The sequence below is a fragment of the Coregonus clupeaformis genome, chromosome 20, assembly GCF_020615455.1.
Source record: "Coregonus clupeaformis isolate EN_2021a chromosome 20, ASM2061545v1, whole genome shotgun sequence".
In the NCBI taxonomy this organism is placed as follows: domain Eukaryota; kingdom Metazoa; phylum Chordata; class Actinopteri; order Salmoniformes; family Salmonidae; genus Coregonus; species Coregonus clupeaformis.
The window spans coordinates 2,025,623-2,045,413 of NC_059211.1; the positions used below are offsets into that span (position 1 = coordinate 2,025,623).

Genomic DNA, 19,791 nt, shown 5'->3' on the forward strand with positions numbered 1-19,791 from the left:
CCGGCACCAGTGTCTCATTGGGCCATGGCTCCGACGGACCTGCTCTGACTTGGAGGCCCTGGGTACTTTTTTAGCTTGCTTTTACATAACAATGAACTTTAACACCTCAAAAAACAACAGTCTTGAATGATGCAGAGGTTTGTGATTCTGCTCGCTACAAGTCTTTAGTGTCACACTCCTGGTGGAAACAACACTAGAGCTTACATTAAAGGGATACTTGGGGATTTTGGCAATGAGGCCCTTTATCTACTTTCTCAGAGTCACATGAACTCGTGGATACCATTTTCTATGTGTCCAGTATGAAGGAAGCTAGAGGTAGTTTCACGAGACAATGGTAACTAGCGTTAGCGCAATGACTGGAATTCTAGGAGTATCTGCTACCCATAGACTTCCAGTCATTGCACTAACGCTAGTTATCAATTGCGGAAGCGATAGTTAGCAACTTCCTTCAAACTGCACGCAGAGACGGGGAAGTAGATTGCCAAAATCCTGAAGTTTCCCTTTAACATAAAACACTGGCGACACACTGGTGTGGGGGTAAGTCTAGATGGAAAAGCACAATACCTGGACTTGTCCAATATGAAACAACATTTTTGGTTTTCTGTTCCAAATAGTTTTCTGTTGTGTGCACAACTGAACATGACCCAGGCCTTTATTTGGGAACATTATGCTGATAAGAGACATCACATTCAAATATTTTCATTCATACAAAAAAACAGTATAGCATTGCTCTCCTTTTGCTTATGGGACAATCCATGGGTAAACAATTGATTTTAAGGCTGAACAAAAATCTCTGTAAATCAACTGAGGAAAATACACACAAAATACTGACCATATACTACCGCTATGCTCTATAACAGGGCTGTTCAATGTCTGTCCTGGAGGGCCAAAACACTTCTGGTTTTCATCCTCTCCTAATATGGGACTAATACTTGGGACACCAGGTGAGTGCAATTAACTTGGATTGTTGTCATTTCCATCAGCGGTGCCATTCACACCCAGTCCCTGCTACGGCTCTCAAAGCCATGTATATCTTAGATCAGTTCAAGGCCTCAGCTCAGTCATTTCAACATAATCTGTATTGACCTCAAGTAAAACACAAATATATTGACACTATCCATATCATATAGAGATCAGTGGAACTGAGCTAAACAGACTGAGTTGGTGGTGGTGGGGGCCCAAAAGGTGAAGGTATGGCCCATCAGAACTAGGGCTCCTTTTGGCATCTCCAACAGCATCAGTGAGAAGAGGCTCACTCCGGGATGGAGGGTGGCCAGTCCACATCTACAGACTGAGGAACGTACACAGAGAGAAAGACAAAACTCATCAGAATCCTTTTGAAACACCTGCGTGTTCTATCACGTTTAATCATAGTTCAGCAATTTTCGATATTGGTTTTCTTAGCTTGAATGGACAGACTGCTTTCAAGGTAAGGAAACAAATATTGAAATATGTAAAAACGCTTATCTACCCCTTTAAATTATGAATGAACTTTTCAACAGTGTCTCGCTATTTTTAATACAATAATCAGTCTTATTTTAATATCCCACAAAAATGTAGATACATTATTGTCAACTTTTTTAAATACCCACCTCAACGTCCAGCTCTAGGATATCCGTCTCAGTCTTCAGCAGATCACACAGATTGGGCTTGGTGCGACCAAAGTCTCCGTGGATAAACTCCTTGATGTAACTGGGAACAGCTATTAAGGTACTAACATTGGGTGAGTCGTTCATTATAATTTTTTAATGTGTTATTGTGTGTGTATATCAATGTGAATGTATCTCAATCTTAATACCTCCCTTGTGTGGGTTTGTGTGTATGAGTATTCATGTATCACACTGTTTTGCTTCTCTCGCTGTAAAGGATACGTCCCTGCCTGCGTGCGCAGCTTCAGGTGGAAGTGATGCGCGTCCAGGAAGCGTGTACTCATGGTGTGGATGACCCGCTCTCTGACGGCCAGCGGCCTTCGATGCAACACTCTTAGTGGCGTTTTCTGAGCTAGCTTCAACTCCTGTATGACCAAGCCAAAGATTATCAACACATACCGTAGGTAGGCAGCACTTTATTTTAAGGTACTGTTTACACTGAATGAGCAAACCAAAGATTATAAAACACATACCATAAAATAAACTACAACCAAGATGTTTAACCACATTTGCTGTGTGACTTTATATGCAAATATAATGTCATTTAAAGATAGCATTTAACACTCACTTTGGTTTCCTCTAAGAACTTGATGTCGTCTTTGTCGATGGCTTTCTGGGTCCATATGAGGGCGGTGTACGACTTGGTCTTGTCCTCCTCACCCTCCTTCATGTGGCCCATAGCATCTCTGCACACGTACACACACCCACACACAGTATGACCCGTCAGGTTATTTTTTTTTTTAGGGGGTAGATCAGCTTTAATATTGCAGCTAGATTGTAACTTCCATCAATGTAATTATGTGCATCACTTCCAATCCCCCATATGTTTTTTTCTCTCGCAAATATACACATACACATACAGTGGGGGAAAAAAGTATTTAGTCAGCCACCAATTGTGCAAGTTCTCCCACTTAAAAAGATGAGAGAGGCCTGTAATTTTCATCATAGGTACACGTCAACTATGACAGACAAAATGAGGGAAAAAAATCCAGAAAATCACATTGTAGGATTTTTAATGAATTTATTTGCAAATTATGGTGGAAAATAAGTATTTGGTCACCTACAAACAAGCAAGATTTCTGGCTCTCACAGACCTGTAACTTCTTCTTTAAGAGGCTCCTCTGTCCTCCACTCGTTACCTGTATTAATTAATGGCACCTGTTTGAACTTGTTATCAGTATAAAAGACACCTGTCCACAACCTCAAACAGTCACACTCCAAACTCCACTATGGCCAAGACCAAAGAGCTGTCAAAGGACACCAGAAACAAAATTTTAGACCTTTTTTTCTCAATTTGTCTGTCATAGTTGATGTGAAAATTACAGGCCTCTCTCATCTTTTTAAGTGGGAGAACTTGCACAATTGGTGGCTGACTAAATACTTTTTTCCCCACTGTACATACATATAAATACATACACATATACATATCCTTTTTAAAAATATATTTCCCTTTATTACTTTCCAACCCCACCACCCCTTCCCTAATTGGAGTACACTAGTGAACAACAATGCTTAGGCCTCTACTTCCAGCTTATACATACTATATACATTTCATGGACACAGTCAATTTTACAATAATTCTATTTTGTTTGTATTTACTCCTGAACTTCCTCTACCCTCAACCTCTCTGATCATTTTCATAATGTCCATCCGGTTTGCTTCTATATGCCATATCTTTCTAACTGTGCTCTTTCACAAAAGCTCTCAACCTATAACCTATATACTTATTATGGACACAGTATGCTTTACATTAGTTATATTGTTGTTATTAGTTGTTGTTAGTTGTTATTAGTCCCATCCTTCAACACCACCCATTCATCTCTTAACATCATCCATATTGGATTTCTATTTGCCATATATTTTTCAACTGTACTGTGATGTTTTACAAAAGTTCTGAACCTTTCTATTCTCATTGTTTCTACAGATTGTAAATTGAAAAGAAACAGTTTTGCTAAAATAATTTTTATATTATTGATCGATTGACTATGACTTTTCAGATCACCCAGTAGTGCTATCTGCAGGGTTAGCTCCAGGTAAATATTGCAATCCTTTAGCCATTCCTAGACCTGTGTCCAAAAACAGGCTACAAATAGACAGTACCAAAACAAATGATCTAATGATTCTGTGTCTTTGCAGCAAAATCTGCAGAGCTGGGAAGATTGTATCCCCCATATAAATAACATTGTATTGGTAGCAAGAATTTTATATAATAATTTAAATTGAAATATTCTAAGTTTTGAATCCGGTGTCGTTTTGCGTATCAGTTCATAAAAACTATGCCATGGAATCGGTACGTCAAAAATCCCTTCCCAACTATTTTGCAATCTATATGGGACGGCTGTCAATCCTTTGGTCCTTAAATGAAACTGGTATACTTTTTTATTTATCACAATTTTCTTTAACCAATTATGTTCTTTAATGCAGGGCCGACAGACAAGTTCCTTACTTTTCCCCCTTCCACTTTCCTCTTAAATTTTTGCGGTAATGCTGCAATTATTTGGTTGTAATTTTGGGTAGAGCAGACATTTCCATATGTTTTTGTTAGCTGCATGTGTGACATAACTCCACCAGTCCTACCTATGATATCATTTACAAAGATTATAACTTTTTTAAACATTTTGTCAAAAAATAATGTTTTATTATCAATTAGTATATTTGAGTTTAACCACAATATTTGTTGCATTATTTGTTCTGTCATTTCTGGAGGATTAAATTGAAATCGCAAACCAACTTTCTATGGCTTGTTTTAGAAATAGTGATATTTGGGAGATTATTTCCTTTTCAAATAACAGAAAGTGAGAGGTTGTAATCTGAATAAAGGGAAAAAGGCCATTCTTGAACATTGGGTGAGACAATCTTACTAATTTGCTAGAGAACCAGTTCGGATTTAAGTATAACTTTTGTATGACTGAAGCTTTTAGTGATAGGTCTAATGCTTTAATATTTAATAATTTCTGTCCTCCGAATTCATATTCATTATATAAATAGGCCCGTTTAATTTTGTCTGGCTTGCTGTTCCAAATAAAATGGAGAAAAAAAAATCTCATATAATTTAAAAAAACTGTTCGCTAGGCGTAGGCAAGACCATAAGCAAATAGGTAAACTGGGATAATATTAAAGAGTTAATCAGGGTGATTTTTCCACAAATTGACAGGTATTTACTTTTCTATGGTAGCAAGATCTTATCTATTTTTGCTAACTTTCTATTAAAATGTATTGGAGTGAGATCATTTATTTCATTTGGGATGTGTATTCCGAGTATAACCACATCACCATCAGACCATTTTATTGGTAATGTCAAAATTGTATTTTTTAGTGATCCAATACGTAATATAGTACATTTGTCATAATTTGGTTGTAATCCAGATAGGTTAGAACATGTATCTAGATCCTCTATGAGGCTGTGGAGGGATTCAAGTTGTGGATTTAAAAGAAAACATGAATCATCAGTGTACAATGACACCTTTGTTTTTAAGCCCTGGATTTCTAATCCCTTGATATTATTGTTGGATCTGATTTTAATAGCTAACATCTCGATGGTCATAATAAATAGATATGCCGATAGTGGACAACCTTGTTTCACTCCTCTTGACAGTTTAAAACTTTTGGAGAAATAGCCATTATTTACTATTTTACACCTAGGGTTACTATACATGATTTTAACCCAATTTATAAGAGATTCTCCAAAATTGAAATGCTCCAGGCATTTATATTTAAACCCCAGTCGTACTTTATCAAATGCCTTTTCGAAGTCTGCTATGAATAGCAGGCCTGGTTTCCCAGATATTTCATAGTGTTCTATTGTTTCCAGTACTTGCCTTATATTATCTCCAATGTATCGTCCATGTAAAAAACCTGTCTGATTAGAATTAATAATGTCCGACAATACCTTTTTAATTCTATGCGCTATACATTTTGCATCAGAACACTGAAGTGTAAGGAGCCTCCACATTTTTAAATGGACTGGATCTTTATATTTTCCACTTGTATCCTGTTTCAGTAATAATGAAATCAGACCTTCTTGAGTGTCTGATAATCTACCATTTACATAGGAGTGGTTAAAACATGCTAATAACGGTCCTCTGAGTATATCAAAAAAGGTTTGGTATACCTCGACTGGTATGCCATCTAACCCTGGAGTTTTCCCGGACTTAAAGTCTTTAATTGCATCCAGAAGTTCCTCCTCTGTAATTTCACCTTCACATGAGTCTTTCTGTATGGCTGTTAATTTTACATTATCAATAGAAAAACAATCTCTACAATTAGCTTCAGTTGTAGAGATTCTTTTTCTATTGATAATGTAAAATGAACAGCCATACAGCAGCAACATCATTCTTAGGTCTCTGGACAGAAGTGAGACCCATTTTTCTACTGCGTTGCTCACCTGCTAACGATCTGTAGATCTCGTACTCTGATTTTGTCTGAGGACTGGTTGATGGTCTGTGAGAAGAAAAGATAGGGCTGTGGTCAATTCCTGTGTGTGTGTGTGTGTGTGACCCTGCAGAGACGCTGTGTGTGTGTGTGTGTGTGACCCTGCAGAGACGCTGTGTGTGTGTGTGTGTGTGACCCTGCAGAGACGCTGTGTGTGTGTGTGTGTGTGTGTGTGTGTACCTCCTGCAGCTGTCGGACTTCTGCCTTATTGAACCTGGCTCTGTGAGGATTTAGCAGCTCCAGTGCAAACGGACGACCTGCAAAGGCAGATACAGACACCTCCGTTACACCTCACATTGACGGAAACAAGGCCTGGGGATGTGTAAACATACATGTATGTTGTGTGTCTGACCATTTCCAAGCGTCCGCACATCCACGTCCTCCCTTCCTGAGGAGGAGAAATTAAACCCTGCAAAGACCAGAGGGAAAAGAGGAGAAAGATATTACTTGAGATCCCAGATTCAATTAACCAGTGTATCCATTTGGATCTGTCTTTCTCATTGACTTAGATAGACATTGCATCTGTCCCATTTGTAGAGTATGGGTAGTGCCATTGAGGCCATCTCCATTTTGAAGTAGTCCATTTTCTTCTTCTACTACTTTTATGAATTGGTAAAATAACTGAAAGGGTGCATACTGCTACCTGTAGTGTGTTGTTTGAACAGGTATAAAGCAAAGGTTGGCGATTTACTGCCACCTGCAGTTATGGAATGTTTGCTCACAAGTATAATCCATTGGCTGATTGGTCCTGATGACCTGGATGGAATCATGTGATTCTTCCTTAACCCATAGGAAGTTCCTCCCAGTTGACTACTTTCAAAATGGTGAAAGTCCTCAATGGCGCTGCCTATGCTAAAACAGCCCTCTATCTCTATGGTCTATCTATCCCTAGGTAATAATTTGTAGAGCCTATCAGGTTCAGTAGGGAAAAAACTTTTAGAAACAGAGCGAAACGAGGAGGTTCTACCTGAACTCATCCAATAAGAACACAGATTTTTGTTTCCCGTTGCGAAACGTTTTGCTACAGTGCGCCCTTCTGAACACCACCCAGTATACGCTCACCCTCGGCCCGGAAAGAGGAGAGGAGGGGTGCAGCGATTAGCTCCTCCACTGAAGACTCCATCCTCCTCTCTCCGTCAATCACCCAGGGGGTCTGGGGCAGGGTGCGGGAGAACTTGTTGTACCTCCCTAAAAAAACAGGGACAAACATAAAAGAGTCAAGTCAAACCCTTAAAAACAACTATTCATTATTGGATTGTAAACAACCGACAAATCCCAAGGCATGAAGGGTGAATCCTAACGTTTCCTTAAGTCCAACTTTTACTTAGCCATGCATTGATGTCAATGGGGGACTAAGTGAAAATTCAACTTACCTAAGTGGATGTTAGGATTCGCCCCCAACTGAATACATTCCCTAAATTGAAAGGGAACTGACCCAACTCTTGATAATCTCAAAGCACTCCTTTGGTTCAAATCATCCAAAAGACAACTTTACCCGCCACAAATACAGAAACGTGAAGACAATGGACGTCTTGAGCGATGCATTTGCTCGCTGGCCGTGTAGGGGGACAGGGGAACTTTCTAGAGAGAAAAAGTAAATATCATTAAGCAATACATGTAGTTAGATTGTGAGTTTTCTCTAAAGAGTTAAGATAGAGAAACAGTCCAAAGAAAGCATGAATAACGTGAACACTTACTTTAGAAACTTCTCATCAGAAACCTTCTCGAGGGCTTTGACCACGGCCATTCTAGTGAAGACATTCTGTTGTGAGACAATAAACTAGAGATCAGAGAAAAGACAAGTAACACAGAGAGATATAGAAAGAAAAAGAATGAGCAGCATGTCACCATTGTTAACAAAAAAGAAATTGGACAAAAACATTTACGGAAATGATCAAAACCATTATACCAACAACACATTTTGCTCAAATGTTAAGTGACATGGCTCCAATTGACTTTTTCACTCACCTGTTTGTTCTTAGTTGGTCTGAAGCAGTCTGAACAGATGCCAGCCCTGAATGCAAGAATAAAGCAGGGAAGTAGTATGTAGTTTCATAAAAATGCTACATTACATTCAATATTACATGTATTTTGCGGGTACTCCATGCCTTAGCACCTATCAAATCTATCTATCAATCTGTAAGTCAATCAGTCCTTCCTACCGTCCGTCCATCCATCCCTCCATCCATCTGGCTGTCTATCAATCTATTCATCTTATCTATTCCCTGAGGAGGAGTGTGATTGGAGGACTTACAGGAAGTGGCAGTCTGAGTCTGTCTCTGGGTGTGTGAACCCCACGCCCACCTCAAACTGTTCAGTTTGTCGACTGATCTGTGGGATAAAGAGGAAAATAAAATAGGAATGAACTTCAGCAAAAAAAATGAAGAATAAAATACTTTTCAGGAATTAATATAATTTTGTCACTTACATTTTATCTATTTGCCTTTATTTTACCAGGGTAAGTTTACTAAGAGAACACTTATTACATTACTAGCCTGAGTGCAAGTCTGTTTGTGCCGCCATGTCAACTCCCGGTCATGTTTTTCTTGTCAATGATAGCAATTGACTTGACAAGGCCACAAACAGATCTGGGACCAGGCTAGCTTATTACAGGTTATTGCTATAGATACAAGTAGTGCATTATACAGTAACTGTATGACAAGTATTTTTAAACAGCGGTGTCCGACCCATCAGCAAATGAGGCTACTGTATGGCTACTTCCGGGTCATGGGTCACTGACCTTGGTCACCACAGGTACTCCCCCCAGCTCTTTGGACACCAGACCCTGCATTGTCCACTTGAAGGCCTCCTTCACCTGGATGACATCATCCTTATCGAGGCACATAGACTTCTCCCTGTTTGGTAACAAATTCAACGTAATTAATTAAAGTATTAAAAAACCCTAAGGTCAATGTCCGCGCCCAGCGGAAATCAAATTAGCATAATACAAACATCCCCATAAAATCTGTCAGTTCATGCTAGAGATTCTGTTTTTTTTTGCATTGGATGCACAAGCGTCTTGGGACTCGTCTGAAGTCGGTACAGCAGATCTGCCAACTTCTGTCTGTAGTTTGGGCTACACTAATATGGGCGAGACTCTCACGAACACATATATGTCGAATGTTTTGCTCTTGGACGTCCACAGGCCTCACAAGACTTGTCTGAAAGTCCCTGTACAAGTTGAGAAAATTAGTGGCAGTATATATGGAGAATAATTAGTGCCAAAAATAACAAAACAAATACGGTACATGTTTTCTGATCTTTCTTATATCTCTCAGATATTGGACAGACACTTCAGAACAAACTTCCTTTCGATTTTTTTTGGGGGGGACTATCTGTTGTTCCATGTAGTGAATCTGTTATTCAATGCGTTTGTATGGGCTAACAGCAGTAAGGCCAAATAAAAATGTTCATAAAATAATGTGTTTATATATTTTTGGGATACTTCAAGGGGTCTTAAAATTCCAAATCAAATAGCTAAATGATCCTTGGTATGACCTTCTTAAAACAATTCCATATAGCTTAGTAGAACCCCACCCTCCCCTCCCCCGGCTTAGACTCTTATGGGTTAAGACATGACATGACGTTATAAAAGGTCATGTGAAAGATGTGTGGGCATAATATAGTATTGAACACTAATATTTCAATGTGTTGTAGTGATGTCATGATACTTTGGGATTAGAATGATTTCTTTAATGGAAAGAAATTAGGCTAGATAGATGGATGCCACTCTGGTGTAGTGAACTTACCTCACTTCCTTCTTTACATGCAGCCAACAAGAGTGCTGTAGGAGTGTGGGAGAGAGAGAGAGGAGGGCACATGTTCAGAAACATCCTGAGTAACCGCTTGTCTGTTTACAAGCATCCATTATGCACACCCTAATGGGAGTGCCACATCTGTAGAAACAACGGCTCTTGCAATTGCTCTTTAGTCTACTCTAGAGTCTAGACTGAAGCAGTACCAATAACTATGAGGTACTACGCCCTCTAATGGCCAACCCAGGGACAAGATACTGCATTATTGACTGTATAGTAGTCTCGCACTGCCACACATCACACTGTGTAGAACGACTAGGGTCCAGGCTATACTGACTGTGTGGCTATGACAGAATCTACTGAGGTTGAAATAATCATACTTTTCTATTAAATGGAAGTTGTTTTGAGACAAACTATTTGAATATACTGTAAGCTGATAGGTAGAAAATTGCATGACATCAGTTATCAGCCAAGGCCTACAATGTAACCACTGACCTCTCTGACAGACAGCTGGGCCGGTAGGGAGACGGACAGTACCATCGTGTCAAACTGGTAGTTTTCGGCCTTCACCACCTCCGATATCTGCACACACACACACAAAAACAGCGTCATGAATCCCCCCAAAATTCCAGTGTTGGTTCTGTCCTCCTAGGCCTCAAACTGTGGTATTTGAGGCAGATTCTGGTAGACTGGAGCATTGATTAATGATGGGGTATTTGATCACTAGGCAGGTACTAAGGTCTTTCATTTCATTTTAATCTTCAAGGTTGTGTCCTAAATGGTATCCTATTCTCTATATAGTGCACTACTTTTGACCTGGTCCCGCTCTGGTCAAAAGTACAGCACTATATAGAGAATAGGGTGTCATTTGGGACACACCTAAAGACATACTTAGTCATAGGTATCATGTAAAACAAAAGTGGCTCCTAATGCAATAGGATTAATAGTGACCAAACACACCTTTATGGCATAGGCTTTATCACATAACTCCTGTAGAACTCCCAGGCACGCCACACACACGTCCGAGTCCGCTGGCTTGGCATCACCTTCCTCCATCACCGTGGGAACCACGGCAGAGTCGCCTTCTGACTGGACGTCCGTCTCCGCGGCATCCATCTTCATTTTTTTACTAGGGGGGTCTTCTGTGTGCTGCTCCAGCACGGCTGCATCTTGGGATTGGTTATTCTCTGAATCAGTGATGAAAGCACAAAGCTCCTTTGCTGTATCCTGAACATGACAAACAGAAACACATTATTCAGCAACAAAAAAGATATTAAAATGTCTGCCAGCAGTTTAGTTCACCCAATATATGACAGCAAGTTAGATCATGGTCACAATTCTTCTAAAGGAGAATACATAGGTTGCCTACAAAGTAGCATCTTTCACGCGAAGCCTGAAGCCGAGGCTACCTACAAAGAAGAATGTTGGAGCTACTTAATTGTCTTTGCACTTGTATCTCTGAAATGTCTGTATGTCTGTCCCTGCTTTAAGTGCAAAGACAATCTAATGTAGCAAGAGCGCTGACCTCATAAGACTGGCGGTAGGCCGACTGCACCCCCAAGCAGCAGAACCTCAGGACACAGCGGGCGCAGCATCCAGCTTCCAGCAGCTTCTTCACTATTGGTCTATCTTTCTCCTTCAGAGGCAACATAATACAGCTGTAAAATGGACAGAGATCATAGATGAATGAGATCAGTAAGAAAGTTGAAAGAAAATGTATGTCTGGCAAATCCACTACAACAAGTTAGCTGACAGAGTTCAGTAGAATCAGTACTACTGTAAGTTATCTAAGAGTAATATAATATGCACATCACCATGCTCATAACATATCACATACTGTAGGGTGAGGTTACAATCATTGGTAGCTGAAGCTAAGCTTGCATGCACACTTTGCACTACAAAGCTGCTTGCTCTGAGACCTGTGTCCCCATTGCTAGCACTAGGTCACACTCGCAGTCCTGTGTGGATGTTGCTGCATTTGATGTTATGATGTGCAGCTAGCCTATGCAGCTAGCTCGCTACTGTAGTTCCTAAAATAGCTATAGCTTTATCTGAGAATACAAATAAGCACAAGCTTGCGAGCCAAAAACAACAAGTCATAACCCTACCTTGAATGGCAAATGAATTACAGTATTTGTAAGATAATCAAATGTTTATGAAGAGCGAGAACACAGTTCAGTCAAAGATAGTTTAGAAACTCTGTGGTTCAGTCATTTGGTTTCTAAGCATGCAGCTAACGCTACAGGAACAAGACGTCATCAGAAGTAGACACAACTAGTCGAATTAGATAGATTAATCTGTTGATGAGGGTGGATTTGATCAATTTGAGGATTTGATCAATTTGATCAACACCACAGGTCCCTTTAATTTTATACAATATCACTACAAGTACCTTTACATGACTGTATATACATATTCATTCGTTAAAATGTACAAGTAAAAGCTAGTTTGATGCGCACAGTGCTCTACTAGCCTTGTCTCATCCCACATATAAACCCGCATGGCAAATCGTCAGGCAGCTAAAGACGTCATTTCGAAGCGACGTCGAAGTTGACAGGAGGGTCCTTTTTCTACAAGAGTCGTAACCGGTGGCTCTGGAAGGTTCTGGACAGAGCAGGAGAGAAATCCGAATCTGAACCCATCTGAAGCCAAGCAGCCCTTTCCGTGTTTTGGGGTACATCTGTCCCCATCAAAAGTATTTTAGTAACATATTCTGACGAAAATAAGTAAGGATGCCTGAAGCAATGGCTGCGCCGAAGATGCTGAGTGGTGGGATGAAAAACAAAGGACGAGGGGCATATGTGGACCGTGACAAGCCAGCACAGATTCGGTTCAGTAACATCTCCGCAGGAAAGGGTAAACTACAACTACAGTATTCGTAATTCATTGTTGGACGAATAAATAACTATCTCTGACGCTTGTTTGCCCCAGACTGTTGTCATACCATCAGCTGCTGCGACACTCCCATTTTAGTCATTTAGCAGACGCTCTTATCCTTAGTGCATACATTTTTTTTCATACTGGGCCCCCCGTGGGAATCGAACCCACAACCCAAACGCTATGCTCTACCAACTGAGCTACATCCCTGCCGGCCATTCCCTCCCCTACCCTGGGCCAATTGTGCGCCGCCCCATGGGTCTCCCGGTCGCGGCCGACTACGACAGAGCCTGGATTCGAACCAGGATGGCACAGCTAGCACTGCGATGCAGGGCCTTAGACCACTGCGCCACTCGGGAGATTATGAATGGATGCTACTACTGGTTCAGTCTGGGCAGGGCAACCGTTAGCCACAAGTTGGTACCTAGTTAGTTAGAATCTGTTATAGAGCAAATCAATGTTCTTTACACCCTTCATGCAGCCCCAAACACTGTGACTGGCATTAGTGCGCTATCTAGTAATCAGTGGCCAGATGATCATCATTATTGTACCCTAGGTTTGTGAGGACCAACAATTGACAAAATGAACTGTACTGATGTCATGAGCATCCATTTATGTACTCTTTAACCAATATAATATTTTGGGGTCTTGTCCCCCTCAGTAGTCAAGCAGTAAACATTGTCCATAAAAGGTATCCTAATGTTAGAGGGGCGGGTCCTCTTTGTGGAAGTAACAGATTTTTTTTGTTTGACAGCTGTTGCTGAATGCATCAGAACCAGCCTTGGCCCTAAGGGCATGGACAAAATGGTAATTAAGTGTAACCATTTACATCAACATCTGTCTTGACTTCTCTTCACCATCTCTCAAGGTTTGGTCATTTGTCTGTAACTAAAAGAGGAATTGATTGTTACAGATTCAGGATGGGAAGGGTGATGTGACCATCACCAATGACGGGGCCACCATCCTGAAACAGATGCAGGTGCTGCACCCTGCAGCCAAGATGGTAAGGTTCAAGAGAAAGGAGCTGGGGATATGTTCCCAAGTGTCTGCACTGTCATCTACAATTTGTTGTTGAAAGGAGTTTGACGCTATGTTTTGCCAATTTGTCTTTCAGATGGTGGAGCTGTCCAAAGCCCAGGATATTGAGGCTGGCGACGGCACAACCTCGGTGGTGGTGATTGCTGGTGCCCTACTTGATGCATGCGGCAAGTTGCTTCAGAAGGGTAAGTGACGTGGAACCAATGGCATAGTTATCAAAAGGGCAAACCCGGCACCGTTGACACTCTCCAGGACCAGGCTTGCTGACCACTGGATTACACTATAAACTCCTAGACCAGAATCTGTTCTAATCTAACAGAGTCCCTGCATCCTAAAGCTTTAATACTAACTGCCTGTCCTCTGCTTCTCCACCAGGTATCCACCCCACCACTATCTCGGAGTCGTTCCAGAAGGCGGTGGACAAGGGCGTGGAGGTGCTGACGGCCATGAGCCAGCCGGTGCTCCTAAGTGACCGTGAGACACTGCTGAACAGCGCCACCACCTCGCTGTGCTCCAAGGTAGTGTCGCAGTACTCCAGCCTGCTAGCACCGATGAGCGTGGACGCCGTGATGCGTGTCATCGACCCGGCCACCGCCACCGGCGTGGACCTGCACGATATCCACATTGTCAAGAAGCTGGGGTGAGGAGGGAGGGGAAGAGTGGTGGGTCCAGATTGTGTTCACTACTGTAAATTGTTCTGGATAAGTGTCTGCTAAATGACTAAAATGTAAGTGTTTAGTTAGGATTACAAACAGGGTTGTTTGCAGGATTGACTTCTGGGTCATGTTCATTAGGGCACGCAACAGGAAATGTTAAAATTTTTTACAACGGAACATTTTCTTATTGGAAAAGTCCAGGTAATCCCTCCCTTTAGCAGTTCCTTTTCTGCCAGTTGGTGCCTAATGAACATGATCCAGCAGTATACCATAGGCTACTAATGTAGGATCAGTGTGATACCATACCTTTCCTAAAGCTTCTGACAGCTTCCAACAGTTGAAGGTCAGTTTGGATAGGCACATTTTCACTCCCCAGTTCTCTCTCTGTGGGGACGTGGACATGTCTGATGTGCCAGATCAATCTCAGGCGGTCAATTAGCAGAATGGCTCCACTTTGCTTTCCCTGCCAGTCACCTTCTGACAATGCATCACAACAAACACAATTGTGTAACCAGCAACAAATCAATACTAATGTCCTACTTGAGTGTTTATCAATGGATAGACAAATGAAACTGATCTCAATCGACAACGCAAATGATTGCACTTTTTCGTTAAGGATTTTGCCTTGGTCCAAGAGCCTTTGTTTGGAATCAGCCAGGTAGCTACTGCTGCCCTTAGACAGATTTCCCGCCCATAATAATGTTCTGTGTGTTTCTCTGCAGTGGGACCATTGATGACTGTGAGCTGGTGGACGGCCTGGTGCTGACCCAAAAGGTGGTCAACTCCAGCGTGTCCCGTGTGGAGAAGGCAAAGATCGCCCTCATCCAGTTCTGCTTGTCCCCGCCCAAAACCGACGTAAGACCATCAGAATCGCTAACTGTTTATGTCTCGGTGAAATTGACTTCCATGTACGTCAGTCAGTGTCCTTGATGTTATGGTGGACTACTGTAGCATTTTATCTGTTACCCTCAATCATTTAATTTTCTTACAATTGTTTTGTTATTTTGTCTCTCCATATCCCAATGTGTTTTTTTTGTGGTCCCTCTCGCGTGTTGTCTCCAGATGGACAACCAGATAGTGGTGTCAGACTATGCCCAGATGGACCGCGTGCTGCGCGAGGAGCGCGCCTACATCCTAAACCTGGTCAAACAGATCAAGAAGGCGGGCTGCAATGTCCTGCTCATCCAGAAGTCCATCCTCCGGTAACACCCAATGCATTACCGTCACTTCACTGTAACGTAATCAATTCACTTTGGCCAATCGCCCACACAATATCTAGAAATGCATTTGTGCGTGTAATCAATAGAAGGGCAAGTATTGGCACTGTTACCATGTGTTCATCTGTATATTAGACTCTTCCCATAGGTGGTCCTCTATCTGCATCTCTATTTATGCTATCTTGATCACTGGATGACGTGAAGAGGTAGACATGGTTAAATAATAGTCCCACACTTCTTTCAGAGATGCTCTGAGCGATCTGGCCCTCCACTTCCTGAACAAGATGAAGATCATGGTGGTCAAGGAGATTGAGAGGGAGGACATTGAATTCATCTGCAAGGTAAAACAAAATAACATTGTATTGGTCTTGACTTTGTAGATCATGTTCTGCAACCGCCAAATGCTGACTGTTGAAGCTGAACTAACCTTGCCCCCCTACAGACCATTGGCACCAAGCCCATCGCCCACATTGATCAGTTCCTTCCAGAGATGATGGGCACCGCCGAGCTGGCAGAGGAGGTCAGCCTGGATGGCTCTGGCAAGCTGGTCAAGGTATGCTAATTCACTCAATCTGGCTCAATTAATCTCTCCAAGGCTTGGCTACGGGACTGCTTTCTTGCTTCCATCACAACTATGCGTGTGGCGAAAAGACTCGTCAAAATACCCATGTTTTATCCTAATGATAATACCCTTGTTATTTGTTAAATGGTCATTGAAAACAGTGACGATTTTAGGGATTGCATGTAGCCTATGTGTATTCCAACCTCCATAAATGAAAATGTGAAAGTTCTTTGCTGTAAATGTTTGTTGTAATATCAATTTGAATGTTTTCTAAAAGCTTATTCTAAGAACTTTGGCATGTGTCTGATCTCCATTTCCCATTGAAAGTGAATTCCTGCTGTTTCTTTCTGGCCTGTTCCTCTCCATAGATCACAGGCTGCACCAGCCCCGGTAAGACTGTGAGCATCGTGGTGCGCGGCTCCAACAAGCTGGTGATCGAGGAGGCGGAGCGCTCCATCCACGACGCTCTGTGTGTCATCCGCTGCCTGGTGAAGAAGAGGTACGGTACTGCAGCCATTCTGGTCAGCTGTCTGACCAACACTAGCCTCTGTAGACTCATGCAGTGATAGATGTGTAATAATTACATAGAAAAGTAAGCACCAATCCCTCTAAGCTTTGCCCACTCGTGGCTGTCCGTGTCACAAGTGGCCATTTCTGAGGGGCAGAGCAACCCTCTCTTCAAACCTGGGTCAGGGGCTTCACCCCTGGCTCTGGACCTGTTGAGAGGAACACACTCCTCTGAAGGACTGCAACTACACCTAAAATGGCTGTGAAGGATGTGCACTTTGTCCTTTTAACGCGCTTAACAGATCTTGTGATCGATCCCAATTGACCTTGAAACCAACCATTTGATATTATCCAGTTTTGTCAGATCTAAAACGCCCTCTTTTATAACAGAAGAAAGAGGGAAAAGAAGTGGGTACCAAAGTATCTAAGTAAATACCATCTAACCAGTCATTTGCTATAAACCATTTTCTATGCATTCAATAAATTCCTTGTTTGGTTAACTTATCTATATCAGTGGGGTGCATTTCAATCCCTGTATCCTTCACTCAATCTGCACTAATCTGAAAATAAACTGAAAAGTATCTATACCGACCACTTATCGTGGGCATTTTGTGGATATCGTTCATTATGATAAGTAGCCTATACTAGAGATGTGAAGTTTGACATAAAAAAAGTTTGCTAATATCGGTGACTGTAAATAGGACAATTGATAGCTACAACATTTAAACTATTTGTTTTTAAAGGGGTAATACAAACTGTGGTTCACATCAATGTTGTAAAAGTATCGTTAGCATATTAATAAAATCAATTCATTGCAATATGGATTTTTGTCCCTATTGATCAGCTCTACCACATCCTATATGATATTTGCTTTCATCAGTTTGTTTAACATCAGAATGCAGCAAAAGCCCATTTTGTTTCATCTCTTCACCTTGACTGATGCCTTTTCTCTTCCTCCCAGGGCTCTGATCGCCGGTGGCGGTGCCCCCGAGATCGAGCTGGCCCTGCGTCTGGCTGAGTACTCCCGCACGCTGCCAGGCATGGAGGCGTACTGCGTGAGGGCCTACGCAGACGCCCTGGAGGTGGTGCCATCCACACTGGCCGAGAATGCCGGCCTCAACCCCATCTCCACTGTCACAGAGCTCCGCAATAGGCACGCCCAAGGCGAGAAGACTGCCGGGATCAACGTCCGCAAGGTACAGCCCTGCCACGCTCTCCTGGATTATGTTTGATTTTATGCTTATTTTCACTCTGCCTTAGTTGGTTCACAGGATGCAACGTTGAACATTCAGATTTAGAACAAATGTGATTGTCTCGTGAGGCTAGAGTCATGCCTTGACAACACCTCATTGTCCTGGTGTACTAGAGTGCTTGCAGTAAACTTATTTGCCTAGTCATTGACTGTAGTCCCTTGTGGCCCAGCCAATCACCAGCTTGGATACAGAACCTCCATTTTGACAGTTTTTGTCATGAAGATTTACATGACTACAGTTGCGTACCAGATATGTGATAGTCTATCATGTAGAATAGGGAATTGACTCGTTTCCACTCAATACATCTCTATCTGCAACATTCTAAATGTTTCACCCCTGGTTAAACACCCCTGGGGTAACGATCTCCCCATTCCTCTCTCAGGGCGGTATCTCCAACATTCTGGAGGAGCTGGTGGTGCAGCCTCTGCTGGTGTCTGTCAGCGCTCTGACCCTCGCCACCGAGACGGTCCGCAGCATCCTCAAGATTGACGATGTGGTAAGAGACCAGACCACCCTATGGTGTCACTAGTGGAGATCTGCCATCTCATTCAACCTGCATTATGTCTTGTATGGAACACAGCAGCAGAAAGGCACAACACTATATACATTGAAAGTCCCCCCCCCTTTCACTTCTACTGTGTCCTTGTAAGGTAATACGATGTTCCCCTTGTCTTGCAGGTGAACACCCGATAAGGAGTTGCAAGGAGATTTGTCAATGTAGCAAGAACCCAACCTGTGTTACTGCACCTGCTTGTGCCACAAGGAATCATAGGACCGGCTGCTTGCTAAGACCTGTATGTCCAGAAGTCCTCTGTAGTTGATGCGTTCTGTAATTTAATAAATGTTACTACTTTTTTTTTTGACACTCCATGTCTTGTCTTTGTGCCTTTTTGTTTACTACTTCCTTGGGCTCCCTCAGTGACTGACCCCACTGACAAGCAGTTAATCTTTAAATCTCAGGCTAGTGTCATGACACCAACGGCATGGTGTTAACGACAGGTGGTATTGGCAGTCAACTGTCAACCCTGGTTTGGGTAGATAAGATATCACCATGATCATTTACATTTTCATACATAAATCAATCTGTGGGTCATGCGCTCAACCTTAGTTTATTTTATGCCTATAAAAACCTTAGCCTGAAAGTTATCAATTTAGAAATTGAATAAAGTGTTAGGATTAAGAAATGACATGTTTTTAGCATGAATAATCTGGTGGGGAAATTACGGGAGCATTTTAAAGATACTGCTAGAATTTGAGAGCTGTCATATTTCATGGTCTGACAATGTTTAGTTGCAACTTTCCCCATATACTTTGCATGTATACTGAACAAAAGTATAAATGCAACAACTTCAAAAGATTTGAGTGAGTTAGTTCATATAAGGAAATCAGTCAATTGAAATAAATTAACTAGCTAATTATGGAATGTTGTCCCACGCCTCTTCAATGGCTGTGCGAAGTTGCTGGATATTGGCGGGAACTGGAATACGCTGTTGATCCAGAGCATCCCAAACATGCTCAATGGGTGACATGTCTGAGTATGCAGGCCATGGAAGAACTGGAACATTTTCCGCTTCCAAAAATTGTGTACAGATACTTGTGACATGGGGCTGTGCATTAACATGCTCAAACATGAGGTGATGGCGGCAGATGAATGGCACGACAATGGGCCTCTAGGATCTCGTCACGGTATCTGTGCATTCAAATTGCCATCGGTAAAATGCAATTGTGTTCATTGTCCATAGCTTATGCCTGCCCATACCATAACCCCACCGGCACTCTGTTCACAACGTTGACATCAGCAAACTGCTCGCCCACACGACGCCATACTCGTAGTCTGCGGTTGGAC

General features: G+C 42.0%; 2 protein-coding genes and 1 non-coding gene across 3 annotated transcripts; 2 read left to right on the forward strand and 1 right to left on the reverse strand.

Annotated features, from left to right (window-relative positions):
• Window positions 1-442: 442 nt before the first annotated feature.
• On the reverse strand, window positions 443-12,078 carry pus10 (pseudouridine synthase 10). The gene is made up of 18 exons (XM_045205769.1): window positions 11,944-12,078; window positions 11,361-11,493; window positions 10,796-11,062; window positions 10,331-10,417; window positions 9,830-9,864; window positions 8,821-8,935; window positions 8,335-8,411; window positions 8,049-8,094; window positions 7,778-7,842; window positions 7,576-7,661; window positions 7,143-7,268; window positions 6,433-6,489; window positions 6,261-6,337; window positions 6,034-6,089; window positions 2,218-2,335; window positions 1,872-2,014; window positions 1,593-1,692; window positions 443-1,291 (listed from the first exon to the last, which is right to left on the reverse strand). Exons 2-18 carry the CDS (start codon window positions 11,484-11,486, stop codon window positions 1,253-1,255), a joined length of 1,620 nt encoding a protein of 539 aa, XP_045061704.1. The 5' UTR covers window positions 11,487-11,493; window positions 11,944-12,078; the 3' UTR covers window positions 443-1,252.
• A 282-nt stretch (window positions 12,079-12,360) lies between these two features.
• Window positions 12,361-18,815, forward strand: cct4 (chaperonin containing TCP1, subunit 4 (delta)). Its single transcript, XM_041838971.2, has 13 exons — window positions 12,361-12,691; window positions 13,467-13,519; window positions 13,626-13,715; window positions 13,827-13,935; window positions 14,126-14,390; window positions 15,129-15,261; window positions 15,469-15,608; window positions 15,868-15,964; window positions 16,066-16,176; window positions 16,554-16,684; window positions 17,654-17,888; window positions 18,328-18,441; window positions 18,624-18,815. Exons 1-13 carry the CDS (start codon window positions 12,568-12,570, stop codon window positions 18,636-18,638), a joined length of 1,617 nt encoding a protein of 538 aa, XP_041694905.2. The 5' UTR covers window positions 12,361-12,567; the 3' UTR covers window positions 18,639-18,815.
• LOC123481526 lies at window positions 18,008-18,138 on the forward strand. The gene has a single exon (XR_006657172.1). It is a non-coding gene; the product is annotated as a small nucleolar RNA SNORA3/SNORA45 family (small nucleolar RNA).
• Window positions 18,816-19,791: the final 976 nt, after the last annotated feature.